Source organism: Talpa occidentalis, unplaced genomic scaffold (genome assembly GCF_014898055.3).
Source record: "Talpa occidentalis isolate TD23 unplaced genomic scaffold, MPIMG_talOcc4v2.1, whole genome shotgun sequence".
NCBI lineage: Eukaryota > Metazoa > Chordata > Mammalia > Eulipotyphla > Talpidae > Talpa > Talpa occidentalis.
Window position 1 is genome coordinate 27955306 of NW_026555331.1, and position 23275 is coordinate 27978580.

Here is a 23275-nt window from a genome sequence, read left to right on the forward strand (position 1 = left end):
GTATTAGTGATCAGTTGATAGAAATTCAATAAAATGTATGTAGACTATGCATTTTTAAATGTTATTAACCTGACTCTAATAATTGTGCTATGATTGTATAAGATGTTAAAAAATGGGGATGATGGATAAAGGGTAAATGAAGCTCTGTACTATTGTACCACTTTTTGTAAATTTGAAACCTTTCCATAATGAAGAGTTAAATTTGAAAAAAAAAAATGTTTCTTTACATCTTCCACATCTGTCACTATAAAGATAATAGAATCAGTGTTCAAGGTTTCTCTCCCTCCTCAGTATTTTGAATATAAGGGAAATAGTCCCCAGTAGTGTAGAGTTTATATTGAGTACAGTGTAAATGGGGCCCAAGATGCTCATTTTAACAAGTATGTTATATGATTTTGATACATGTGTTCCCTAAGTACCAGGTTGAGGATTTTCTAGAAGAGGAAAATCTAAAGAGACCCAGAAAAGTCATGGGTAGTAGCCAAGATGGTGGTCAGGGGAGATTAGGAGCTGCTGGGAGGGAGTTTCAGAAAGAATTATTGAATAATGAGGCAGAGGGAGTGGGACAGCTGTGGGGCAGAGAATAACTCTGAAAGATAATAAGAAGGACAGAGAAGGATCGCCGAGTTTACAGACATCTTACTGGCATTATACATGTATGTTCTCCTTGGACACCCAAATTAGATACTTGATTTTTCCTAATTCTCTTTTTTATCTTTGAATACTCTAGCTGAGACTCATCTTCGAGGGGCCTGGGTGTCGTCCTGTTAGACTGAGACACAGTCCAGATTGTGTGCCTTGTTTGGAAGGCAGATGACATCACATTTACCTCGTAGCCCTTTGGCCTTATGAGAGAAAAATGGTTTAGCCCTGCAAACTAAATCCCCAAGGATCAAGCAAGAGGATGTAAGTTCTCTGTAGCTGGGCAGAAGAACTAAGGAAATTGTTGGGGTGTCGTGGCTGAGGAACTATTCTGGGTCTATCAGGAATGGTCTTCATTTGTGATATCCATTTGTTTTTTCCTAATCATTTTTAGGACTGGAAGCCAAAAGTGAATCTGAAGAGAAAAAAAGGATAGATGAATGAGATTAGAGTTGCCTGGCATAAATTTTGATTGTGCGACTGCTAGTCACAAGAAAAATTGCAAATTGACTTTGAAATGGACAGAAAAGGTCATCCTTGGGGTCAGCTCAGTCCCTCACAGCTTATAAGTTATTTTCTGGTTCTCTTAAGTTGTAGATAACTGATAGCAACAATGCAAATGACTCTTGCTCATGACATTGACATGCAAATGAATTTCTCTTTATAGAGTATAATTCATCCTCCAATCTATCCTTGTGGAAGAAGCCAATTTTGTATAGATGAAGCAAATTCATGTTGGTTTTCTCAATGATGCTTTGAATGTGGGTATGCTTTGAATTGTTTGTTGATTTGGCTGGAATTTCTTACTTTTTTAAATAAGTTAAATAAAATCTTGACAAGTATTCATTTTATGTCTATGAAAGTCATTATGCTATAAATATGTATGGCTATATATAACCAATATTTATAACATACATTTTTTTAATGCTGGGAAAAGCAAATTCTTTGGGCTTAGCAAGTTATAGTAGATATTTCTCTCTCTGTTACTGCTTTGTCCTAGATAAATAACTCTTTGGGGGCACTGTCCTTTAATAACCATTACAGAGGTCTTTCCAATAGTCTCTTTCTGATATGACTAAACACACTCATTTGAAATCATTGTTTTGAAGGATATCTTATAAAACTCTCCAGACCCACATTCAAATCAAAAAGCTAAGGGCATTAGCCATGTATATGTTAAGTCCCCCTCCCACCCAACGTCTTATACATTGCTGGGGATACAAGACCTGATGTAAAATTGAAGAATGCTTTGAAAGTCCCTTTTTCTGCTTTGAGTTTTAAGAAACTCAAAGCAGATGGGGGCCTCCCTGGTGGCGCAAGGTGTTAAGACGCAACCTATGAAGCTGTCCAACCTATGAAGCTGTCCGCAGCCACTGCAGCAAGAGTTTGATCCCTGTCCAGGGAGACACCCACATGGCACAGACCTCTCCTGACTCGCCCACTGCTCCCCTCAGTAGTGTACTTCGGTCAATCTGCCTGTTCTGTTCCCCACTCTGTCTCTGGTGAATCCTCTCACCCCCCACACCTCTGGCCTGTACCCAAGCTCTTATATGCATAAATAAATAAATCTTTAAAAAAACTCAAAGCAGATGATTGTGCCCCTTCTTGGCCTTACCTTGGTAAAGTATAGACTCAGCTTTGGACTTTCTTCTCCTACTGGCTGCTTTGATCGTTTCTTCAGTAGTTTCACATGTAGGTATTGGATACGCTTCCTCTCCACGCTTGGGTAGAAGGATGCCAACACCAGGATTTTAAGTTGCATCAGGATAGAGGACAACAGTCCTAATGTCACTAGCATCACAAGAATGATACTGAGAGGAATCCACGTCTTAGACAGAAAGAGCTTTGGTTTAGGGACACAGTTGTATTCAAACAGAGATATGTTGAAGGGAGAATCGTGGATGATGTCTTGAGTTCCTTGTTCCTAAAATGAAAGCATAAAACCATGACGATCATGACATTTTCACGCCTGAGTCTTGTCCTGCAACACATAGCATTTATCTTCAAACACAAGGAGAATTTTGGCTAAAGGAACTATTGCAGCTTCTTTTGTGTGTTACGACCAGAGCAAAGGGAAAGAAATGAGTTCTATTTGTCACTAGTGCAATGATTTCCAAAGTGGGTTTGCAGAAACATAGATTCCCTTGAGAGAAAAGTATCAAGTAAGTGTGTCTACTCTGTCCCTTCTTCAGAAAGTCACAATGCCCAAGAGACTATTGAAAGGAAGCCAGAGAAATCTGTTTAACTTCACCCAGCGGTTCTCCTAAGAAATTTGGTCACATAATCTATTTTTACACAACACCTGTTTCTACACTTTGGGGCACATGGGGCTAATGAAAGATGGTTTAGCTCACCAAGGGGATAAAACTTTTGAAGCAAAGTCCCTTAAGACTCAGTTGTATCCTCCTGAGCTTAACAAATATCTTATCAGCAGACCATAAGGTCACAAATGTGGGGGCATTAAATTCTGTTATAAGTCAATTTTCTAGAGTTAGGAGAGGAGAGATTCTTCTCGGTGCAAGAAAATTAAGAATAGTATTTACTAGAGGTGATTCTACAATCATATGCAGAAGTCTTCAAAATTGGACATTTTCTCTTCTCTCTTGGATGCCCCAGGAGAGCTGCATTCCTACCTGCTTGAAGGCAAGATTAACAAGCAGCGCCCACAGCAGACTGCCCCAGAGGGCAGAAGATGACATTGAGCCACTCAGTCCAGCCTCCAGCAAGAAAAGCATGTGCTGATTCAGCTCTTTTTTCCCTCTGACCTGAGAAAGTCATTTAATCTCTCGGTGGATTTGTTTTCTAATTTGGCAAAACAGGAATTAATGGACCAGATCCTGCCCATGAATAAACTTCTCCCAGTGTAAATTAAGCACCTTGGGGATGGAGCATTAACCTTACAGACTGGAGTACTTAGTAAGTTATTATCACCCCAGTGCCCCAGAGCCCTGGGGCCAGGAAGAGATAAATGATTTCTCAAAAAGAACCCAAGCACACCTGGGGCATAGTGCGCACTTTGGATCTCTCCTCACACCTGTAAGGAATCTGGGAACCCCAAATCTGGGATCTCACTGCAATGCCAGTCAAGTCTATAGTTTTCCCAGCACAGCGTCTAAGCCATGCAGAGCATTTATGGCGCCTCTCCTTTTCTTTTATTAAAAAGACAGTTCTACTACAATTAAATAGAGAGATTTTGGTCCCCAGAGCAAAAGCATGTGCTCTTTTTAATACTATTGAAAAAACAAACACATCGATTGAGGCAGTGATGAGAAATCCTGCAATAAGAAAGCAGCGGGTGTGCGATCTGGGAAGAAGTTATTTAGTCTAGGAATCCAACTAGGGATTTTGCAGCTGGGAATCAGGGCTTCATAAAGGTTGAGTCAACATTTTTGTACCGAATTGGTGGAGGGTTATGTGGGGGACAAATGAACTCTTTCAAAAATGCCAAGCAATGTACTAAACGGCACCCTGATGTTTTAAAATGTGTTTACCTCTCCTTAGTAAATGAGTTGCCAAGACAGCACTGAGTAATGGACAGAGGACCCACTCTGGTGTTGGCCAGTCCTGAAAAGTTAATGCAGCCAAATGCTGTGCACATAACAGGTGCTCAGTAAGTAGCAACTATGGCGATTTTTACTTACAAAGCTCACCTATCCAGCTAGCTCAATTCATTCTCCTTCTTTTATATTTATTTGAAATCACATGAAGGCCTCCCTGGTGGCACAAGGGGTTAAATCTCAGCACTATAGGGCTGTCAGCAGCCATTACAGCATGAGTTCATCCCCCACCAGGGAGCTGACCCACATGGCGCAGCAGACCTCTCCTGTCTCGCCCGCTGCTCCCCTCAGCAGTATGTTTCAGTAGATCTGCATGTTCTGTTCCCCACTCTGTCTCTGGTGAATCCTCTCACTCCCCACACACACCTCTGCCCTACCCCACAGCTCTTGCCTGCATGCATAAATAAATCTTTTTTAAAAATAAATAAAAATAAAATCACATGAAAGTGGGAACTCAATATTGACAAAACCTTAAAGTGATGTGTTTCTTCCCACTTGACTTCTTTGTAAATCTGCAGCTATGGAGAGACCAGGAACCTCTGCAGGCATCCTGGGATAAGGGCAGGGCACAGCTGGTCACGAGGTGCCAGCTCCCAGTGGCACAGTCTCCGAGGCAGGGCAGGAGAAACTGTGAGGAGCCCGCACAGCAGTCTCATGCTCACATCTGTTCCAAGCACCCACCACCCTGCTGTCGCCATGAGTGTGAGCAGCACCTCTCCCCACCCCCCAGGATGGGAGCCCTCAATGGCAGGCATCACCTTCTAGACATTTCTGCACTCCCTACACTGCCCTCCCATCTACAGCCACACCCAAAACTGTATTTGTTAGGACATTGGCATTAGAAAGTTTCTGGACTCTTTTTTGGAAGGCAGAACTTACTTCCCCCCATCTTTTGTGAGAATTCCCAAAATAAGCATGGGTGTTGGCTGAGAGAGAAATACAGGGAAGAAAAGCAAAAGGGGTAGAAAGGAGAGGAAGAACTAAGGAGACCAACAAGGAGACTCGTCCTCCTCCTGGAGTCTCCTTGCTTGGTTTTCATTTGAAACACTGCTTCCATTATCCACCCTGCTCCAGCGAGCTAGAGCAACAGGGTTTTGTAATTAACTGAATTCTTCAGAGGAAGCAGAGTAATCAGCTCTGAGAAGCAGTCCAGGACGAGGAGGGGCTGGAGCCGGAGGTACCTGCTGAGCCTGAAGAAAACGAGAGGGAAAGTGTGGATGCAGCAGGAGAGATATGGAAGTGGGGTGTCCAAGGAGGTGGCCAGGCACCCTTTCTGCCACATGCCCCCTCAGATTACCCCAGCAGGTGGCACAGTCTATTGTAGCTCAGTGACGAAGAGGGGAAATCAGACAGGTAGGAAAGTGTTGGTGTTTTCACCAGTCCAGGTCAGGGCACTCCAGCCCACGTGCAAGACACACACACATTTTCACACTCACGTGCATGCCCTACCTGCCCAGGATCACAATCTCTGGGTTAAAAAAAAAAAAACCTAAGACAAACATCTAACTAGATCCAGAGCCTCTGAAATAGCCATGTCTTCACAAATTTCCACAGGGAAAAACAGAAAGAGGAAAGATGGAACATGTGAAAAGCACCAACCTTACCGGGGGCACAGGCTGCCGAGAGGAGAGGCGCGGAGGAGAGAGAGGCAGACTTCCTGAAACTCAGGAGCCTCCGCCTCAGAGAAACACTGACTTGGCTCATTAATATGTCGGTCCAGCTGACAGCCTTTAGGGGTTAAACTTCAGCTCCACTCTTTGGGCGATGGGTTAAGAAGGTGGTTCTCAATCTTGGCCACTTATTGGAATTATTTGGGGAGTTTTTAATACTTCTTCACCCAAGTCCAGTTACATCTGAATCCCTGCGGGTCCAGAGAGAAGTCCTGGAATCCTCTGCTTGCTTGTTCAGTCCTGAGGTAACAACATGTGCAGCCACGGCCGAAGATCTCTGCTTCCGAAGGTCTTTGCTTTCCAGCACCTGAGCCCGAGTCTGCGGACCACCTCCTCTGAAACACATGGAGCTTACTAAAGAAACTTTCCTGGTCCTCCCTGGTAGTGCAAGGGGTTAAGACGCAACCTATGAAGCTATCTGCAGCCACTGAAGCATGAGTTCGATCCCCGCCAGGGAGCAACCCACATGGCATGGCAGACCTCTCCTGTCTCGCCTGCTGCTCCCCTCAGCAGTGTACTTCGGTCAATTTGCCTATTCTGTTCCCCGCTCTGTCTCTGGTGAATCCTCTCACCCCCCACACCTCTGGCCTGTATCCCAGTTCCTGTATGAATAAATAAATCTTAAAAAAAAATAAAATAAAGATACTCTCCTGTTGAAAATAAAATGTCTGTAAATCAAGGCCTGAGGCACTGCATCGACTCTGGGAAATTTTTAACACACACAAGGTCGAAACAAGTGACCAGGGCTGGTAGCTGGCTCCATTGGGGGGAGGGAGGGGTCGGTTAACCAAGATGGAGCACCAGCTGTATTAGTAGGTTGCCTAAGAACCCTTTTCAATGGCCTTCTGCCCAAACACTCCACATGAGCTTCTCATGTTTGAAAAGGACCCAGGATGCATGGAAAAGCACCCTTGTTCAGAGAAGGTGCTCAGTGTCTTCTTGCCTGAGTGTGAGGGAGAGAGGAGGCCAGACCGTAAATCTGCTTCTTAGGTTCATGCCTGAGACTCCTGCTTGAGAAGCAACTTGGGATTCCACATCAGAGATATTTTTCATGTTTCATGTTCCAGTGTTTGCTAAGTGTTGGAAGCTGAAAAATGCCCTGAAGTGGCAGGAAGACGCAGAGCAGGATCTCCATGATCCAAGCAGACGGGTTAAGGAGAGTCCTGGAGCTCTAGGTGGCTTTTTCAGGCTTTTATGGAGCTTTTTACAAGCCAGGGGGAGCGGGGGGCCAGGGGGCTGGCAGGCCTCCCAGCACCAGGCAAATCTTCACTCTGTTGCTGCTCTGCTGGTTGTGCGCTCGTTCTCCCTCTCTGGCGTTCCCGTGGCACCGCCCTTATAAGCCCAGTCTCAGCGCAGGTGTGCCCACCTGTGCATGTCCATACCCTACTCCAGGTGCCCGCTATCGGGCCTAGATGTAGGACCACAGGGTCCATCATTAATCCTAATGGCGGGAGGGTGGAAAAGGCTGATACTTTTTCATTTACCCTATACGCCCCCCACTGCCAGCCAAGATATAATACCCTAATCTCTGAAACCTGTTAATGTTAGTCTATTTGAGGGTGGGGGTGGGGGAGATCTTTGTGGGTGTGAGCCATTTCAGGATCTTGAGATGCAGAATTGCCTTGGGGATCCCTCATGTGGCTGCGAGCAATTTTCAACAGGGAGGCAGAGCAAGATTTTACATTCACCAGTGAGAAGGCGATGTGAGGACAGAAGCAAAGATGGAGTGATGAAGTCACAAGCCAAGGAATGCCTACCACCAGAATCTGGAAGAAGCAAAGAGTGGATTCTCCCCTCATGGAAGGGAGTGTTACCCAGCAAATACCTCCTGATGTCAGCCCTGCAATAGCGGTCTCAGATTTCTCAGCCCAGAACTCTAAGAATGAATACACCCCAGAATAAATACATTTCTGCTTTGAATTACCCAGGAAATGAATACAGTGACCAAAGATTTTCAGAATATCATACTCTAATCCTGGGACTTCAATTTAACCAGCAATCACTGGGCACCTCCTATGGTCAGGTACTGGGCCAGGCATGGGGGATCCAAAGGTGAGCAAAACATGGCCATGCCTTGGGAGCTTCATGATGCTTTTTGCAAGACAAACCCACAAACAGCCAGGATACCCCCTACCCCTCCCAGGAAAGGCCCGTGAGCACCTACCTCTCTGTGCAGTGTCAAGTGAACCTCGAGCCCTGGCAAGCTTTGGAAATGTTTGCTCACTGAGAAAATGAGTCGATACAGCAGATAATCGATGGCTGCAAACAGCACCCAGATGCAGAGATGCGTTAGGATGGGGAGGAAAAACAGCCCCAGATTTCTCCTTTCTTTAGGAGTCAGCCAGAAAGACGGGATGATAACGTACTTCTTCCTTTCCTTCTTAGTCAGCGGGAGGACACAGGGCCTCTCTCCATGCCTCTCCCTTTCATCAAACTGAACAAATTGTCTGGTGATGTAGATGTTTTTGAACTTCCAACCACAAGGGTCCAAAAACCGCTTCATGAAGAGTCCAGTGCCAAGCAGGAGCAGCAGAAGGCCTGTGAGGGCGAGGAGCTGCCGGCCCAGGGCAGAGAGCACCTCGGTGGCCTTCACCATCTGGTACAGGACTCCCAGGACCCTGCCCCTGGTGTCGTTGAGCTGTGCCTCCAGGGCTTCAGTGGGACTGGAAAGAGAGACCGCCAGAGTCTGGTTCCAAGAAACAAGGTCATCAAATAGACTCAGGTGAGTCGTGAGGCCATACATCCACTGAATGGCTTCAATGTATTTTTTCAAAAGTGGAAAATGGATACAGAAACTCTTGGCCCTTAGGTTGCAAGTCATACTGTCCAGAAGACCTTTAAAGTTGTGAAAAATATTTTCCACATGTCCAAAGATGACTATCGCCATGCCAGCAGCCATCAAAGCATTTCTGCCTTCCCGCAGGCCACAAGACAGGAAAAAGAGCAGAAGGAAGCACCGTGCATGCTTGGAGCCACACAGCAGAACACATGTGACTATCCAGGAGATGGCAAAGACTAAGAACGAGGACAGAAACCAGTGAAAGGCCACGGCGAGGAGGCCTGCTGAAATGGAAGCAACAACACAGCAGACTCCAAAATGTTGGATCAAGTCCATCCACCCAGAGCTTCTTGGAGACACATACATCGCCCAAAGACTTTGGAAGATGTCAGCACCTGAGGTCCAGATGCTCATGTTGTCTGTGTTCCTGGAAAGAGAAACCATGGTCAGACTTTGCTTCTGAATGTCCTTTGTCACTTTGTGAAGGGCCTGGTTGTGACAGATTGCAAAAAACAAAAATGGTCCTAATTCCTTAATGCTCTTGGTCTGCACACCACTTGCAATGTGACTTTATAATTCTTCCCACCAAGATGTTAGAGAAACAGAATCCACTAACAGGTGGGATCTATTTCTCTAGCCCTTGAATTTGGATAAGCCTTTTGCTGTCTTCGGCCAATAGGACATGGAGGAAGCAACCATATGCCAACCCCTAGCCTGACTCCTTGGAATCTAACTAGCAACCCTTTTGCAAGTCCAAGTGTATTGGTCTCCTGCTGCTGCTGTAGCAAATTACCTCAAACTTTGTGGCTTATAGAAATGCATATTTATTCTCTTACAGTTCATAAGTTTAAAATGGGTCCAGAGGACTGTGATCCTTCTGGAGGCTTTAGAGAAGAATCCAGAAGCATTTTCCAGCTTCTCGAGGCTGGAATTTCTTGGATCCTGGACTCTCTTCCATTGCAAAGCCTGCACTATGGCTTCTTCTTTTCTCTCTGATCTGCTTTCATCCTTCCCTCTTCTCTCTCTAACTCTGTTTCTCCTGCCTTCCTCTACAAAGGACTCTGTAACTACATTCGGTCCACTCAGGTAAATCAGGACAATGTCCCCATTGCAAGAGTCCTAAATGAATCACACATGTAGTCTTTTTCACTACATAAGGCAGCATGTCCTAGACATTAGGACACAGACATACCTGGAGGGGGCAGTGAATTATGCAGCCATCACACCTGATTGGGTTGCCAAGAGATGGGAGTCACATGACCAGTCAATTTCACCAACTCAGCCAAGAGCCAGCCAACTCTCAGACATGCAAAGGAGGTCATTCTAGGCCAGCCAGTCCTCAATCAGTCCACAGCTGATCAAAGCTACTTGACTAGTAATAATAACTGTTTATATATTCTAATTCACTGAATTATGTGCTGATTTGTTAGGTAGCATGTATTAATTGCTAAAAGCATCAATATTATATGATGGGTCTTTAGAGTTGAAACAAACTGCAGGCTGATGGACAGGCTAAAATTTCAACGAACTGCATTATATAGAATCACTTTTTGATCGTCATCTATTTTCTTGTGCTCTAATTTTACAGACCAACAGGCACACCAAGGGCATCCAAATTTAAAGTGGCATTGAACCAAGGCTATTGTATCTTTGCTCTGCCCACCCCTTCCCCTACCCACCATGTGCAGTTCTCTCCTGACAAGGAAAGCAAGAATATTCTGTCATGGAATTAATCATCTTTTCTTCTTTCCTAGCTCCGGCATAATTAAAACAAAGGTGCGATGAGGCTGCCACCGCCCTGTCAGTCATGCCAATTTAGGTCTGCAATGTACTCAGAGAGCCTCGGGTTCGTTTAGAACAACATCAAATAAATTTGAGATTTTGCTGTCTTGATTGGCATGAAACTATCTAATGAGCATTATACCATCTGTAGGGGATTTTAATGAAGACATTGATGAATTTTTAAACACTCTTAAATCCCTTCACACATCAAATGTGACGGGGCTGGATTTGTGGGGTAGCGGGTGTAACATGGCGCCAGCAGTGAGGGATTCTCAGGCTGAGTGCTGGCCCGGCCCGTTCCAGGCAGGCACTGAGCAACCCAGGTGAGGGAACGATGCTCTTTCTGGGTTCTGGCTGAGTGAGGTTAATAAAGGGCAGGAAGGAGATGGGGAAATAGGCAGGCTAGGAAAAAACTTGAGATTTCTCCAGCAATAATAAAGAGGGCTTGCAACTCCTAGCACATCACCTGAAAGGAAATGCTCAGAAATGCTCAGCGCAGAGAGGAGAGATGGAGAGACACTGAAGGGTCATTACCATGTGGAACTGACCTTATTGGAGGCTCAAGATCCCACATATGATGTTCTTACTCCTCCAGGAGGAAAGGGAATTGGAATGGTCATTAGAATGGGGACCAGGAAAAGGACAGCTCTTTTTTCCTGCGAGCTTGCTTTCCTTGGAGAATCAGGGCTGGCTGGCAGGGCTCCCTTGCCTCGACCCCACCCCCATTGCTTTCTTACCCTCCGCCCCCCCAAATCACTGATGGGCCCCTGTGCTCCTGAACCTTCCCCAGCATTGCCAGTCCCAGCCCGAGCTGCCTGGGTGCCTGGGCAGGAGGGCTCTAGCCGTCAGCCCAAGCCGACTGGCAGAAAGCCAGCACCAGAGCAGGGCGGGAGCACTGTCTTTCTTCCCAGGCGTGTCCCCATTAGCTTTCTTTGCCATGACTTGGATTTGACCCTGAGTCATTATTTGACTAAATGATACACTAATCGGTATTAATTGCTTGTTATGTTTGAGGCACTTTACATAAAGCATTTCTCTGCATTCTCCCGGAAGCCTCCGGAGACGATGCTCTTTGCATTTCACACAGTGGACACTGAGACTCAGGGCTCTCAGGGTAATGTGTCAGCACCCATAGGTGCTGCCATGGGATTCAGACCAGGTCTCCCTGCCCCTGGACCAGCTCCCCACCCCGATGCTGGTTAGTGACACTCACTGTGTATGTGCTGGAAATATCACTTTCTCCCTGTGATAAGGAGCTGACTTATATCACAATCCCATTTCTATCTATCTACTTTTTTTTTTTTTACTGTGTCAAAACAGTTGATTCTGTAAGGATATGCCCCATATCAGCATTTTCTATAAAGCAAATCAGAAGACCCAGCTGTTTTATTTTTTTCTAATATCCTTTATGGGGCACCATTTTGCTTGCTTCCTAAAAAATTAATAATGTATATTTTGGATTCATCATTCCCTTCTCTTGCCTTCATCCTTGTACAGTGTGTTCTTAACACAGATATTTCTCTAAAACTATGAGACAGATTTATGGACACATTAAAATTTTAACATTCAGCAGTAAAATCAAGTATCAATTAAATAAGATATATGACTGCAATTTTGTACTGTAAGAGGCAAAGGTTTTCTTAACAAGCAACAGATCTAATATTATCCTCTTTGTTTTTGTGCTGAAAACAGCATGCCACCAAAAGACAGCAAAACTTTCTGCAGCAAGAGGACTTATTGCGTTGTCTGCTATTTCATTGCTCAAGCCAGAGAGCAGAGCTATAGAACCCCTCCCCCGCCCTGCCCCCAGGGCTGGTGTTCCAGTTGACCTTTCTCATCACTACATTTGGCCCTGATTGCTTCTTTATCTGTTCTTCATTTTCACTATTTGGATGTAAAATCTGCCAGAGCGCTTTCTGGAAAGGTAAACAAGGAGTGTTATACTAGACACTTTAAAATTTGTTGGAGATAGAGTGCCCAATAAATGCAACCCACGTCTTCTGTTTCTTTGCTACCATAGGAATCAAGACTAGCCCCTCCTCAGAAGATTTTAAGCAAGGATTAGAAGCCCCAAATGTTGGGAAGGCCTAGAGATGGACTGGATTCTACCACTTTCTCAGCACTGAATTTTACAGGCTGCCTTAGACGCTGAGGACTCCTTACTTCTTGCTCTTGGGAAGGGGCAGCCCTTCTGCTTATCTTTCTCCAGAAAGCCCCAATTCTTCTCTGTTAGGAAAATCAGTGAATCAGGATTTGGATGAGACTGTTGCTTGTTTATTTCCCCTAAGCCTTTGCTAAGCAGATACCCAGATTCTTAAATTTTACTTTAAGAGCTAGAAGGGATCTTGCAGACTAGAGCTTTTTAGACTCCAGTATGTAATTGTTACAGAATACATCTCCAGGTTCAGAGCCAGACAAGCATTGTCAAGTGTGAAGGAAATCAGGAGAAACAGAGACATCTTGGGGCCCAAGAGAGTGAGACAATGATCAACGGAGCTCTGGGGCTCTGGGGACCTTACATCCCAGTTTAAGATGCAGAGGCAGCAGCCCCAGGTCAAGTAGATTTTCTTTAAGGCTATATATATAAACCCAGAGTGGCCAGACTTTCTGATTTTTTTTTTTTTAAGAGAAGCCAGAAATCTAGATTTCTTGGCGTGACATACGATTTTTTTAAAAAGTTGGCTTAAATGATTTCTAAATAGCCTGGCTGATTTTGGCTGCTGGTTGTCACTTTGCAGCCCTTGGTCTTTGGGTGAACCTGACATTGATTTCTCTGCTCCCCTTCCCTTCCCTCCTCACCTTATTCTTATTCCTCTCCACTTATCTGACTTACCTTTCCCCCTTTTTATCCCCCAGGATGCTTTAAAATCACGCTGTAGGCCATTTTCCAGTCTCAGGCATAAAGGTTTTCCTCTATGCTTCAGGAATATTTATTTTTGCCCAGAGATCTGTATTTTATTCCCTTCTCTTGTGCTACTGGATTGAGCTCCCCCTACCTCCCTCCATCACTTCTTCTTGCAGCTTCTAAAAGGTTTAACCTGCCATTTCTCTTTATTTTGCCTCCATATCAATAATGTTTATTGCCTGACTCAACATCCTTGCCTCCCCAGAGTACCTGCTCCTTGCTTTTACCAACAGCAACATCTCAAGAGTGATTACCACTACAATTTGCACCACACCCCCAGCAGGGGGAGCCACAGCTGAGGGGTATATTACTGATACCCATCCCTCATTTATGATTTTTGTGTGACTGGTTGGGAGGGAACAGGGGAAGGCAAAAGGCTGGGGATGAGAAACCCCCAGTGCAAGCCAGGAGCCATGCAGAATCCTGCGGTCCGTGTTTCCAGTCTGAACCCACACTTATCTGCTTTCTCACAATGCTGAGCTGTTGCCATGGGAAACAGGAGCAGCCAGACTTCTCCATCAACCCCACACATGCTAGCACTGTGAGGGACACACACAGGACCCTCAATTGTTTTCTCTGGATAGGGTGTTAAATGTCAGCAGCATGAGCACAAGCCTGGGCATGAAGGTATGGGCCCCATCTCTTATTCCACCCCTAGGTCCCTCCTTGTTCACTTGGTTTCTTGGGGAGTCAGAAACCCACATTCCACATTTGCGTACAGATGCAAGATGCAGATTAACAATCAAGGAGACCTTATACCAGCATTGCTGGGTCCCCATTACAGGATACACGGGAATTGGAATTCTGGTAATATCTTTCAACTCAATTTAGAAGCTATCTTGGGGGCATCACCACTGATGCAGTGGGTTCAGCACAGGGCTATGAAGCTGTCCGCAGCCTCTGCAGCACGGGTTCGATTCCCTGCCAGACAGGGAGATACCCACACGGCGCGGCAGATCTCTCCTGTCTCACCCGCTGCTCCCTTCAGCAGTGCTTTCCGTCTGTCTGCCTGTTCTTCTCCCCGCTCTGTCTCTGGTGAATCCTCTCACCCTCCAGCACCTCTGACCTGTACCCCAGCTCTTGTATAAATAAATAAATAAATGGTTTTTTTTAAAAAAAAAAAAAAATAAGAAGCTATCCTGGGAACATAAAGAGGGTCTGAGAAGCTGTCTGTCCTGAACTCTTGTTTTCACTTAAACCTGACTTAGAATCTGACTCATCCACTTAATTGCTGTGTGACCTTGGGCAAATCTTTTAACCTCTCTGAATCTGAGTTTCTTCTAAAAATATGGTTCTAAAAATCTAATATATATGTATATGTATACATATATATAATATAGATATAATAATACAAGTCTGCTTTAAAAATTGGGAGGAACCTGTCTCATATAGGATCACACCTCCTCAGATGTATCTTACCACACCACACCCAGCACCAAGGCACCCTCAGCCCTCCACCATAGCCCATTGTGCTCCTTTCCCTCTTTATGCCCCCCTTCCCAATCTTGTAGCCTCAATTTCACAGATTTCCAGAGTTTGCTATTGGTTTGCTTTTTTCTGACCCCTTGTTTTATTTCTCTATGTTCCACATATACGTGGAACTATCCAATATTTGTCTCTCTCCTGACTTTCTTTGCTTAGCATTATTTCCTCCAGTTGCATCTAAGTTGTTACAAATGGCAAGAGTTCATCATTACTTAGAGCTTAATCGTATCCCATTGTGTACATACCACATAGTTCTAGTCTACTCCTTTGTCCTTGGGCACTTAGGTGGTTTCCATAACTTGGCTAGTGTAGATCGTGCTACAATGAATGTAGGAATGCATATATCCTTCAAATTAGTGTTTCTGCACTCTTCCATCAAAAAGTAGAATTGCTGGATCATATGGTAGATCTGTTTTTAATATTTTGAGAAATCTCTATTCTGTTCTGCAGTAGGAGCTAGAGCAGTCTACATTCTCACCAAAAGTGTACCGGCTTCCTTTTTTTTCCACAAAGATGCCTTCTTTGCCCCTTGAGAAGAAGTGGTGTATTACACAATGAAATAATACAAGATAGGGCGGGGAACTCAACAGTCTATGTGGAGGCCTGAGGGTGCCTTGCTGGTGGTCACATGCATCTGAGGAAGTGTGATCCTATCCCTCTGAATCACACACAGTGTTGAATCACACACAGTGTAATGTTACCACAATAAAATAAAAATAAGAAGACATCCTTGCTTCAGAAGGAATCGAATTAAATAACCATGGAACCATGATACAATAATTAGAGCCTTCAAATGAATGGTCCCTTCTAGGAACTTTCTAGATGGGGGGTGGGGGTGGTGAAGCTGCACTCAACAGTGCTGTTTTAAGGCAGCAAACAGAAACCCACGGGGCCCATTGCTTGCCAGGTGCAGGAGAGAGAAATTTGACTTCTGGGAAGGACCTCAGGTCTGTCCTATTGTCCTCCTTCTCCTACTTGGAGAGCGCTCCAAAATTTCCATTCAGGGAAGCCAGTTTCTTCTGTCCTACTCTCCTTGCTCAATAAACCCAGATCTGGTCTGCTGTCACCCTGGGGAGAAATAAACCCAGACTGACGATCCTTGGTCTTTCTCTGCCCCTCCAGCTGGTTCGGCTAATCCCCTGCGAAAACCTAATCTGCACACGTCAGCCTCTCACTGTCCTTATGACCTGATGGGAAACTCATTTTAAAGGAAATTCAGAAAAGGGGGCAGAGTGGAACAGGAAGAGCGGCTGACTGAGGAGAGGGAGGTCTGCGGTCTAGCCTGCCTGCCTCCACCCACGTGACTATGTGACCTGGGGCAGTTCACTTCACCACACTAGAGGGCAGGTCTAGGTGATCTCTTGGGTTCTGCTGGTCCAATAGTCTTAGAACTAACAGGCAGAGGAGAGCAACGGAGCTGGCTCTCGGTGCTGGTGTTCTGTAGCAACCCAGCACCTAGAAGTGGGACAAAAGAATTGAGGTTTCTTGTCCTTTTTCTTTCTTTTCTTTGTAAACCCATGCAAACTTATAATTTGGTTTGGAACATAATGTTCTCTCAGGCTGCCAAAATAGCTCAAGCAGGCACCGAGGCCTCTGTTTGAGGTGGAATGAATTCCTCACAACTTTGTTTTAATCATTCTTGCCTTGGGAAAGCCAGCAAATACCTTCGAGTCAGTGAAAGCAAACTTCACACAAGAAAGATTAATGATAGCAACCAGGTAAACGGAATGACATTTACGGAACAATTCGGTCCTTCATTCTGCATGCTTTGACAGGAAGACCAGGCCAACTCCACTGCTCACTGCCCACCTCCCACAGCCCAGCCCCCATTCAGTTCTTCAAAAGCTGGGGAAGAGCCCCAGTTTCTACCCACTGCCTTCTCTGACATGATCGTTAAGTATTCAGATCCCTCAGGCCAGCCATTCTTTCTGATACTTTTCTACTTAAGTAAGCTGTCAGGGGGTGGGGGCAGATGCTTTAAGTGTCCTCTGGTTTCAATTGTTTAGTCCAATTTATCATACCTAATTTTTTCTGAAAGAAAAGAAATTTCAAAACCAAAATTATTCTGAAAGATTACTTACAGGTTCCTCTCAGTCTCTTCTTTGAGTGCAAAAATGCCTTCCCCAAGGATCTGAGTCTTGATATAGACCAGGAAAAAGGAAGCACAGTGACATGGGGTCACATCACCATGATTCAAACGTTTGGTTTTTCCCCATGAAGTGACTAAGTGATTTAATATTGACTAAGGATATAGATGCCAAGGAACTATGTATTTCTTTCCTATATTTTCCTCAGAATACATGTTTTAGAAATCAATTCTAGAAAATAACAAAGAAGAGTATTTTCAAACATGAGGGAATGAGTTATAACAACTTGGATGGTCTCATGCAGGTCACTATATGTATGACTTGATGGGAAACTCATTTTAAAGGAAATTCAGGAAAGAGGCAGAGCAGTATAGAAAACCAAAAGCAAGGTCCTCTTTTTTTTTTTTTTTTTTTGCCTACAAGACCTGGGGTGTAGCCCAGAGGTATAGGGAGGGTAAGAGGATTCAGTTCTTGAGGAAAAATTTCTTTCCTGGGCTTCTATCAAACTTAAAGAATGGAAAAGCTACTCTCAGGAATTTAAACCTGATTCAGCTCAAATGTTCCTTAATGATTTTGAAAGTCTGCAATTAGTGGGAAGGACTCACTGAGAGTGTCTGTCCTCAGATAAATAGAGTCAGAACAGCTATGGTTGACAGGACGTGACAGGCAGGAACCATCCTGAGCCCAAGTCTGGGGCTGGAGGCCACCAAATCAGCACAATTTAGGGCCTTCCGTTCTTTCTCCAGATATCAGGAATCTGGGGTGATTTGCAGTCTGAGTCAGGAATTATGCATGATGCGAGATTCACCTCAGATCTTTGATTCATCCAGGTGCAGAGCCCTCCAGGAGACGGTGTTTTGTGAAGCTGCAAGGCCGGGCACAGACAGGTGTCATTATTTTGTCCATTCAGTAGCTTTTAATTCCTGAAAAATGTCTTTAGTCTTTCACGAGCAACTTATTAGAGGTAATGTTTTGTATGTTCAATGAACAAAGAGAGAATGCTGTCCCATGAATCCAGCTGTACCACCTCGGTCCTAAAACTCTCTCCCTCTTTCTTTGGAGTGATATATCAGGTCGATTATTCTGAGATCAGTCAGGTTATATCATGTACACTTACAGATCTTGATTATCTGTGTTTCAGTATTGAAGCCTTTTAGTGTTTTTGCATGAGCATCTATACTGAAGTTGCACCCCTCCTTGGTCCCCCATTTCTAGCTCTACCGGTTTTTTCTTGACAAGTCCACTTGTCAAGTGTAAGTGTGCACCACATCCTGTGCTAGGTCCCCAGTGTCCCCCTGATGAAAGAGGTCTGATTCTAGAAGCTAAAAGAGAAGTACATGTAAGGAAAACTAAACAGAAAACAGTGAAGTCATACAGAACTGTTGGAAACTGGGGTCCCCAGAGGTCCTTGATTTTGGTGCAGGAAAAGAATTCATGGGAAAGTCAGAGAAGGTAAGAGAGTAATGAAGCTTTCTTTGCAAGGATAGCACATACTCAAGAAAGTGGGTGGTCAGATTCAAGGGAGAAACGCACTTTGGGTCTGGAGGCTGCTGATACACACACACACACACACACACACACACACACACTTAGTAGGGGGTCACAGATGGGGTTCTGCACTGGTTCTGACCAGTTTTTATTTAGCAAAACTGTTGAGTCATGACAGGACCTGGGAGGTTAAATCAAGATAAAAAGAAGCTAAAAAAGTAGGAATTGCCCCAGAAAGTGCACAGATTTTCTAGAATTACTGGATGAGGGGTGGGAGGCTGCAGTTTACCTCATTCGCCCCTCAGAGACATCAGTCCCTTTTATATTTAGTTCTCCTCTTATTTACAAGTTCAATGAAACCAATGGGAACAGCAAGCTTCTGTCTTTGAGTCTTGTCCCTCTGCCTCTGACACGGGATCTTTCTTGTCTCATTCCTCCTGAGATATCTTTCATCCTTTTATTTCTTAAAGCGGGAAAGGGACGAGGTGTCAGTCTTTTGTCACTACTCCTGCTCATTGGTGTAGTCCCGGCATATAGGTAAAAGGCATGAAATTCCATCTCAGCCTAAGACAGAGACATAGGGCTCTGGATTGGGGACAGGTCATTATGTGCAGTTATTAAATATTTGGCACCAAGAGTTTGAAGAGATAAAACCCCACCATTGGGGGAATGAGAGTAACTACCAAGACCCCTGTGAGTGAGGACATCAGGAGCACCATTTTGTAAGCCAGACCCATATGGCTTTGACCTCCCTTGAATTTGATAGCCTTTTGGAGACAAAAGGGACTAAGTAATTTAAGAAGCAAGGAAGAAAATCCAAAGAAGGAAGCATATTCTACTAACAGAAGCCATAAGACTGAGTGAGCCCATTAATCCACCTAAACCAATTAGAAAAGGCTGTTTCTAAGAGGAGTCCAGGGCCAGGCTCAGTTTCTTTAAGGTGCCCCACCTCTGGGAAGCTGCTTCTTTTTATTTTCAATTTCCAGCTGGCCCTGCCGCTCAGCTCAAGGTTATTGCTATTACTCCTCTGTAAATACAAGCCTCAGACAGAATCAGTTAGGTAAGTTCTTTATTTCCTCCTGTGTTCTATAAGGTCCAAGAGCAATTTAACCATTTAACCTCTATTACAGAATGACCTGCCGAATCCCCCATAGATTTACTTGCTATCCCTCTGTCTTCTGGGGTGAAGTGTCTGTACCTCTCTCTAATTCACTTTTAATACAACTGCCACGTGTCAGAATGTCTTTCTGTTAAAAATCTGTATCTTGTAAACCAAAAAAAAAAAAAATCACACATTCATTAACTTGACCATTTAGAGATAATTCTCAATCTATCTTACATACTTCAAATCTTTGTCTAGCTCGTAATTTGCTTTCCAATTTTGTAGGGTATTTTTGTGTGTAGCATTATACAATGCTATCACTCCTTGAAATCATACTTACAAAATTCTAGTCTCCCCATGAGTTCTGTTTTTATTTTTGTATGAATACTGTTTCCAATAAATATTTTAATCTATTTAATATTTACTTGCTAATATATAAATTAAGAATACATATTAGTTTCCCATAGATGCTGTAATGAATTGTCACAAACTTAGTGATTTAAAACAACACAAATGTAATCTGTGCCCTTGCTTTTTGCAGCTCTTAGAGGCAGCCCACATTCTTTGCAGAGCCAGCAATTGCATCACTCTGACCTTGACTTCCATTATCTGAATTTGACTCACCTGTCTCCCTCTTACTTTGGGCCTACCTGGATAAACCAAGCGAATCTCTTGATCCCAAAATCCTTAGTTTTTTTAAAGATTCTATTTTTTTTTTATTTTTGCATAGAAGAACTGGGGTGCGGGCCAGAGGTGGAGGGGGTGAGAGGATTCACCAGAGACAGAGAGGGGAGAACAGGCAGATCTACTGAAATACACTGCTGAGGGGAGCAGCGGGTGAGAAGGGAGAGGTCTGCTGTGCCATGTGGGTTAGCTCCATGGCAGGGGATTGAACTCAGTCCCTATCAGTGAGCCTTCATGCTGGTAGCACTGAGACTTACCCCCTAGGCCACCAGGGAAGCCCCCCAAATACTTAGTTTAATCACATCTATTTGCTATGGTAAAGTAACACATTTGCAGGTTCTGGGGACTAGAACATGGATCTCTGGAGGGGGCCTGAGGTTATGCTGTCTACCCCTGTATCTGAGATTGCTTTTTGTCCATGTTTCACCAGTTGGCCCAATATAATTTATTAAATAGTCAATCCATAATTTCTCTGCTGATTGAAAAATGTCAGCTTCATCATATAAAAATTCATATGAAACCTATATTTATTTCAGAACTTTCCATCCTGTTCCTCTGGTTAGCAGGAGAGGCTTCCCAACACACACAGCTGGTCCCCATTGCTACAGATTACAGATCAAACTCCTCCCCACGACTCTCAGACCTCCATGACCTTCTCCCTCCTCTCTTCTCAGTCCCATTGCCCACCACACCTGACAGGCTTGCTGTGTTTCAGCCAGAGTCAGGGGAATCTAGTGACCTATCTAGCCTGCAGACACACAGCTATATAAGAACACCCACCACCTTCTACAGGGACATCAGCATGAAAACACAAGATCTATGGGATGTGCGCGGACAGGAGGCCAACTCCTACTCTGTGAAGAATAATGAGCTCTATTTTGATGTTTCCCAGTTTCAACTCAACAAATGTTTATTAAGAACAAACGATATACCAAATGCTAAGCTCTCACCAGGGCTTTTGAAGGAATAAGCCACCATCTCTGACCTCAAGGCATTCCCAGTCTGGTACAGAAGTCCAATATATAAAATGAGAATTTCAGTAGAGAGATGGCTGTGGTGATAGGAGTATGTTTTAACTCACCCACCAGAACTGCATACTTTTCTGATGTTCCCATTATGTTAGTGTTCTTAAGACATCCCAATTATTAATTTTATCAAATAGCAAATCTGTTAAAAATGGCAGTGTCCTTACCAGCATTTGCCTGTAATGATATCTGTAGGGTAAGGTAAAAATTATCAGGCTTTTCTGCCCTCCCGCCACTAGGCTAGATGACGGAACCCTGTGGTCCCGAATGCTTGTCTGATGGCGGGCACCTGGAGTAGGGTGTGGGCATATGTAGATGGGATTCACCTGGGCTGAGACTGGGCTTTTAGGGGCAGCATTGAGGGGACGCCAGCAGAAGCTGAGAGAAGAGAAGCAGTAGAAGCTGAGAAGCAGAAAACAGAAGCAGAACCACGAGAGAGCAGAGCAGCAGAGATCACCGGAGAGCACAGACAAAATGAAGACTTGCTGGGGGCTGGGAGGGCTGCCAGCCTCTTGGCCCCCCAGCACCCCTGTGCCTGGTGATCCCAATAAAAGCCTGCAAAACCCATCGAGGGCTCCAGAACTCTGACTCCTCCTTTACCCAGTCTGCTGGATCAGAAAACCTGTTCAGTGGTCCATTCCTGCCCTTTACAGTATCTTATAGTGGTCACTGGTAAAGTTACTATAAATGCCCTGAGACTTCTTTGAGAGGTCATTTGATGTTTGCCTCTTTGTTGATATCAGCTATCTGGTGGCATAATGTCCAGCAGCCATAGTAGAAAATGCTATGATTATTTTTCTAGTCATCACAAACACCTTCGACACTGACTGTCAAGCTGTGTGTTTTCAAACACAAAGTCTCTTACCTGTTCTGTGCTTCTGTTTTTCATTTATAATATGGCAGGGTAAAACCAGATGACCTCCAAAAGTCCTTTCTACTTTAAAATTCTATTATACCAAGTTTCAGTCATTGGTGGGAATGCAAAATGGGGTACAGCCACTTTGGAAGATAGTTAGGAGTTTCTTATCAAACTAAGCATACTCTTACCGCACAGTTCAACAATCATATTTCTTGGTATTTATCCAAAGAAGCTGAAAATTTATGTTCACATAAAAACTAACACATAGATGTTTACAGCATCTTTGGCAACTAATACTTGCCAAAACTTGAAAGCAATCAAAATGTTTTTCAGTAGGTGAAAGGTTCAATAAACTATGATACGGTTCAAAGAACTGTGGTTCAGTCCACACAATGGAATATCACTGAGCTAAAAAGAAACAAGTTATCAAGCCAGAGAAAGACATGGAGGAGACTTAAATGCACATTACTAAGTGAAAGAAACCAATCTGAAAAGGTTACATAGTGTGTGAGTCCAGCTATATGATCATCGAAAAATGGCAAAATTATGGAGACAGAAAAAAATATCAGTGGTTGCCATCTGCCACATCAAGACAAAACATATACGACCTTTCAAGGAAAGGAACTTTAATACAATTAGTAAACAATACAGGAAAGACTAAGAATATAGTTCCAAATCAAGCACCCAAAGTTACCCGTCCCCTCGTAGGTAAAAGTCCACCCAAACGGGACCCACCCAGAGCAAGGCCCGAAAGCCTGCCACAAGTCTGAGCCACCTTCTGGTGGGGACCCATAGAAAAGGATCAGAAACAGCCAGACAAGTCTCAGAGGAAAAGAGCAAAATCAAAATCAAGATAAAAGCTGCCATTGTCACCTCCCCACGGGTCTCTCACCCACATCTGTGTCACCCAGTCCACGACCAAAAGGCAAGCGCAGTTTCTTCACGTGTCTCTCGGCACCATGTGCCTCCTCCAGGTCTCCTTCTGGCTCCATCCTGCTTCCTCCCTTCTTCAGTCTCCTCTCCAACTGCTTCTCCTCCTTCTTCAGCTCCACCCTCCTTTGGGTGGTACAGGAAACCTGGAACCTCCCCTTTTCCTGGGGACCACCCTGTTATATTTACACAAGAGAGTGGAGCAGCATTCACCTCTTGAGATTAAAACATAACTTAATATGGTGGCTTTATACCATGAGCTTAAATAAAATGGGGTGGG

At 44.3% G+C, this 23275-nt stretch overlaps 1 protein-coding gene across 2 annotated transcripts; it reads right to left on the minus strand.

Annotated features, from left to right (window-relative positions):
* Window positions 1-410: 410 nt before the first annotated feature.
* Window positions 411-22976, minus strand: DCSTAMP (dendrocyte expressed seven transmembrane protein). 2 transcript variants are annotated; one of them, XM_037499063.2, is made up of 4 exons: window positions 22958-22976; window positions 8034-9075; window positions 2258-2566; window positions 411-1057 (listed from the first exon to the last, which is right to left on the minus strand). In XM_037499063.2, the coding sequence occupies exons 2-4, from the start codon at window positions 9060-9062 to the stop codon at window positions 983-985; spliced, it is 1413 nt and encodes a 470-aa protein (XP_037354960.1). In that variant the 5' UTR covers window positions 9063-9075; window positions 22958-22976; the 3' UTR covers window positions 411-982. The 2 variants fall into 2 exon arrangements, with proteins under 2 accessions (XP_037354960.1, XP_037354139.1); XM_037498242.2 differs by lacking the exon at window positions 22958-22976 and having other exon boundaries at window positions 8034-9104.
* Window positions 22977-23275: the final 299 nt, after the last annotated feature.